Source organism: Meleagris gallopavo, chromosome 7 (assembly GCF_000146605.3).
Source record: "Meleagris gallopavo isolate NT-WF06-2002-E0010 breed Aviagen turkey brand Nicholas breeding stock chromosome 7, Turkey_5.1, whole genome shotgun sequence".
NCBI lineage: Eukaryota > Metazoa > Chordata > Aves > Galliformes > Phasianidae > Meleagris > Meleagris gallopavo.
In genome coordinates, this window is record NC_015017.2 from 12,017,788 (window position 1) to 12,023,657 (window position 5,870).

Here is a 5,870-nt window from a genome sequence, read left to right on the forward strand (position 1 = left end):
AAAAAAAAAAAAAAAATTAGTTTTGGTGGCTAGCTCTCACCTGGTAGAACAATACAGTTTCTAAGTAATGGTACAGCAGAAGTTCTTCTTGAGTGTCGGTTCACAGTGCTAGGGTGACCCCGATCTCCACTTACTTCCCAGCTTCTGACTTTGGAAGAAGCTCGCTCTGGCTTCTTGGGAAAAGATCCCGAAGTGCCTTTCTGTCTCTTCTCGGGAATACTTGTGACTGTTGAGTTCAGAAAAGTCCTTTTTGACTTCCTCCTCACGTTTAATTTTTTAGCATCGGGTTTTTCTTTCTTAAGGTGTTTTCCCACTGTATTTTTCCTTGTTTGGTGCCTGTGAATGGAGAACGCTGAAGATCTCTGGGCACAAGGAGAAAGTTTCCTTCTCATACCCTCTTTTTGTTGCTTTTTAGTTCTGGAAGTTTGTTTGCCTGTTGTTACTCTGTTTCCTCTCCTTGCAACAGCGCATCTGACAGACATAGCTCCTGCAGCTTTTTTGGAAAAAGAAGGTTCTTTATTAGCGCTTTCTTTTCTCTTCCATATTGCTTTTGGATTCTCTCTCTCTAATCGATCACTTCTGATGGAGGTCAAAGGAGTTTTGGTAACTCTACTGTTAAACGGAGTTAATCTACCATCTCCTTCAACAACAGACTGGTGAGAACTCAAAGGTGAAATGACCAGCTGTTTAAAAGAGTTCTCAGAGTGACTAGATACCAGACAATCTGTTCTTTCTGTGGAAACTGAAGATCCATCTGCTTTTTGACTTGAGAGAGTATCATTCCCTTTAGCTGACTCTGGCAGACAAATTGCTGAAGATGAGCTATAGAAGTCTGACCGATTGAAGGACTTTGTTGGTGTGCCTTCTCTCTGTGCATCAGCTAATTTCCTCATGTTTGCATCAAAGCTGAGACTTCTGAACAGCTGTCGAACGTGAGAAGGCTTTTTGGACTTTTCCCCAACTGAACCCTTAGGAGGCATTTTCAGAATTCTGTTTGTCAGTGGGTCATAATACTTGAAAGAACACTGTTTGTATTTATACCTTATAGAGTCCTTGCTATCTGTAGAATTACGATTTTTCCTCATTTTGGGAATATCTACAGGTTTACCTTTACACTGTTTCATCTCTGGACACGAAAGTACATACACCACTGTCTTGGGCTGCACAGGGCTCATAATCTTACTATAGGACTCAGGAAGCTTAAGGGCACATAGTCTAGTTTTCATGTTTGGAGTCTTTTCATTTTCTGGCCATATAATGCTTGCTTTTTGATCAGATGGATCCGATTCTCTTCTTGCCATTTTTCTTTTTGTTACAGGGTAGTTCAATAGACTTGTTTGGGTGCCATGGCTGACTTTAACCACCTGACATCTTGAAGCTAGGCGCCATGTCCTTTTCCTAGGCGTTTTAAGAATTTGTGGATTGCATAGCCTATCTGAAGCTAAAGATGGATTATCAAAATCAAAGCCACCACTTAAAGCATCATTAAACTCTGGTAGTGCTTTAACTGATGCAGTTTCTGTTCTATTACCCTCAGCAGTATTGTTCCTTTTTTCATCTTTCTGCTTTTTTTTCTTCATTCTCTTTCCTGTACAGTTGGCCGAGGATTCACTGTCAAAGTAGCAGCGAAAACGACCTTCCCTGAAATCACGCACAAGTTCTTCAATTTTTATATCATCTTCGTACATAATCTGAGACCAAGTCTTTCCCACAAAAGAAGGAGGCACATGAGGCAGAGCTGGAAGAACTGCTTCTTCAGGATGAACTACTACGTTCTGTTTCACTGTCTCTATTTGCTTCATTGACTCGCTTTTTAAAACAGAAGAGAGCTGTGTTCCGTAGTCTTTATCTTGCAGACTTATTTGGACCTCTTTTAGCAATTCTAAATCTTTTATGGCTGCCTTGGGTAAGTCTGTTCCTGACTGAATAGGTGCATCACAGTCAAAACTCATTTCAGAGCCCTCTAAATCAGCATGATCCAGAAGTGATGAAAAAGTTGAACAGAGATTATTCTCCTCTTTGAAATGAAGTTCTTCATATGCAGTTCCATGGCAATATTTCAGAATAACATTTTCAATTGTTTCATCCACTGAACTTGCATCCCCTCTGTTCATCTTCACATTTTTGCATCTTGCTAGTGGTGGGGAAGTCCCAAGACCTAGGGCGCTGCTGATCCCCACAGTATCCCTGAGACGGAAATCAGACACCAAAGTTTCATCCTGAGTTTGTAAACCATCTCGTATTAAAAGAGGTTGACCTGAGGTAACATGTAAAGTATTCCTGTGGCTGCACACAGGATTCTGATGCAAAACTGAAGGGCATTTTGGGTGAACCAGTGCCAGAGCAGGCTTCAACTCATTCCTAATGCATACCTCCATTCCTGTGTTATCACATCCACTATGCAGAATACGATTTGATGATGATGATGAAGTCTTAATACTTTTTTCTATTTTACGATTAACAGAAGAACTATGAACTGACGTATTGACAGAAAAATGTTGAGGTACTGGGCTCACAGCTGTAAACTGGCCTTCATGGCTATGATTTCCAATTTGAGCATCTTTAAGGACACTGCATTTCTCATTGCTACAATTGCCCATAGACACCCGGGATGTTCCTGTAACACGTTCCTTTTCAGTTACTAATTTTTGAGTAAATGTCGGCGTTACAGAGGTTTTCTTTGTGTGCTCACGAGATAGGTATGGAGCAGAAGAGCGCACACTGTCGATGGACTCCTGGTCTTTGCTGGAGGTCACCTGTCTGCCTCTATTCTTCTTTTTCTCCACCTCTCCTGAAGAAGCAATTCTGGCAGACACTGGAGTGATAGGGAGTGGCATATCATCATAGGTTGGCCTAAGAAGGGTTAAAAGAAAATCCTATATAAACACTGTAAATATGATTTTATATATATATATGTATATATATGTATATATATATATATATGTATATATATATATAAATATTATTATTATTTTTTAAATAATTGCACCTAATGAACAAACTCAAGACACTAGCTTTACTACTTCAGCAAAACCATTCCATTAGAACATGGGGGAAGGAACGTTCCTTAAAGCTAAAGACAACAGTTTTAGTCCAGTTACTTCGTTACCCTCTTCATGCAACTAAACATTAAGAATGGCCAAACTTACAATAATTTTAAAAGTAGAACAAAGTTAGAGATATAGAGTTTTCCTTTGTTGGAAGTTGTGAGCTCGAAAACAAGTTATTTCTTTGGTAAAACTATAATTTGTTAAATAATGAGCTTTTGTAAGGAAATGGGGCATTATAACATGGCATAGTATAAAAATACTATGGAGTATAAGTGCCTGCTTCCTGCGAAACACAGCTGCCTGATAGGAATACTGCACACATTACCAAGGAATTCCATGTTCATTGCTTCTCACAGACATACCACAGCTCTGACTTCTCTAAGAAGCTAAATTATGATCATCCAAGCTCACTGTGGCAACAGCAGACTTTCAGGTATTCTAGAACTGACAGTTCTGTCTTCAGGATTGCCTTGGATAGAAGTGTTTTACATCTTGCAGAATTAACAGAACAGAGAGATACAGACTATTTCTTTTATGCATCTTTAGAACACTACAGGTTTAAATGTGTGTAGCAGATGACAATTGTTTTTATATGTAGTAAATACAACTGAAAAGAGAATATGATGCTTCACTTGACAATTATAATCAGACCGTACTTTTTGTCGTGCATCATCTGCTAATGGAAGTACTGAGAATAAATTCCACTCTATAGTAATTTCCTTGGTTGTAAGCATTTAGTAGTCAACATGCGCAGAAGTCTTTGAAGGACTTACAGGTATTAATTATGTCCAAGTTTATAAAGTTATTAATAAGCCAGATGATACCAAGTATCTAATTAGACACTTCATACTGAGAAACAATGACAGGAGATCTTATGATGGTAGCTACGTCTCAGTCTTTTATTGAGAAATGACAGATAAAAGAAGAATTCTCAGATTAGATGATCTGTTTTATGGTTGAAAAAATAATAGGTTTAGGTGTTTCAAAAAACATTTTCATTTTTATTTAAAAGTAAAGTTTCATTTGGTCTCTACAGATTTGACAAGACTTAGTGCACAAAAACAAAAAAAACACAAAACCGTACTTCAGTGGTTTACCACCAGAACAGAAAAGCAAAGCAAAGCAAAAGAAACTTAAAAAACACACACCAATAATCTACGCTTGAAACCACCAATTTCAAGCCAAGATAGAGCTCAAAAATGGCCCAACATTAGATTTTGTTGGATCCCTTCCAGTTTTTCATGCTTTTCCCCCAAGCCAGAAGTAATTAAGAATGCTTCCAGCCAGCTACATACTCATCACCTTTTAATCTCTAATCACATTTTCCTTAGCTAGTTTATTAAGCCTCATAGAGGAACAGCCCAAAATCTGGAATTTTGATAGATGTGACATGACAGATGTTATCAAGATAGATGATTTTTCCCAGTTCGCAAGGTCTGTTATGGTGTCAAAGATAGCCTGATGTGATTTTTCTTGACTAAACTCACTCATCAATTCACAGTCTTCTAGATTCTTATAACGGTTCACTTATGCAATTATCAGGGAAACAGCATAACTTAAGCAAACAGGTAAGGTAAATAAGAAGGTCCTTTCCCCGCCCCTACTGATAACTGACAATCTCTACATTTGTTTGTTTCCCAGTTTTTCTACAACATCATTATGAAACATTCTCCATGGCCTCTCAAAAAAATAACTACTAACAGCTCCAAAACTCATAGCAAAGATCTCCCTGGCTACATAACAAGTGCTAAAGTATACTATTTAGAATGAAGTCATTTACAGAGTATTTTACTTAATGGAGTGATGTATGTATCAACTGCCACTACTTGAGATTTGAGCTAACAAATATAGCAAGCACACTGTTGATGCTTAACTACACAAGATAGTTGCAAGTAGTAAAACAAAAACTTCATAGCAATTAACTGAAGTAATAGCACAGTAGTAAAATAGCTGGAAGATTCTAAGATCTTATCACTTTTATGGTTTCTGAAAAGGAAAAGCTGTGTCTTACTGATCTCTGAACCATGCAGTAGGCAGTGACAAAGGTCTCTGGGAGTATGTTAGAAACACAAATAAATAATTATGCAGGGGGGAGAAAAAGCAATCTAAGACCAAAAACTGATTGCTTATATTAAATAGGTTGAACAATCACTCTTCATCATTACAAAAGATCAGAAACAGATACCCTCTGGTTCAGGCTGTTCTATGACTCACTTGCCATTTTTGTAATGAACGACATAGAAATGATTACAATTATCCTCTGAATATAAAGGAACGCAGTGGGAAGGCCGAGTTAAATTTTAGTAAATAGCAAGGAATAAAACTTGCAACACATTTTGCTTGAGCCTAACTGGCCATATCAATTTACCAACAGCAGTACACAACTCCTCACTGCTTGAAATGCAAGTGTTACTTCAGAAGGAAATGAAGAAAAGATTATGACACAACGTGTAACATTCCTTCCCTAACTCCAAAAATAAAACATTTTTTCTGAAAGGTGTATAATCACATAGAATTCTTGATAAAAAGAAAAAATGGAGTAGAACGAATAGAAGTACAGATAAGGGTTATTAGGATTGACTAAGCACAAGAGAAAATCTATGTAACACATTAAAAAAAGGGATTATTATCATATGAATGTGATGTAATCATATACATCAGATGATCAAATTATGCCAGCCAGCTGAACTGCTGTGCCCTACTGAGACATGCACCTAAGCTCTTAGGTAAAGCATTTTTGGCTTAACTCCAAAATCTTATAAATCAGAATTAGATCTAAACAGAAGGCCAGAATAAGTAGAATTTTCTTTTTCCTTTTTT

At 37.4% G+C, this 5,870-nt stretch overlaps 1 protein-coding gene across 8 annotated transcripts in view; it reads right to left on the bottom strand.

Annotated features, from left to right (window-relative positions):
- The window catches only part of ADAM23 (ADAM metallopeptidase domain 23), a 102,322-nt gene that overhangs the window by 90,192 nt on the left and 6,260 nt on the right, over positions 1 to 5,870 (bottom strand). For all 8 annotated transcript variants that reach the window (XM_010713497.3, XM_019617027.2, XM_010713495.3 and 5 more), the window contains one exon: positions 41 to 2,853. In XM_010713497.3, coding sequence (XP_010711799.1) covers positions 41 to 2,853 — 2,813 coding nt within the window. The remainder of the gene's footprint in view (positions 1 to 40; positions 2,854 to 5,870) is intronic.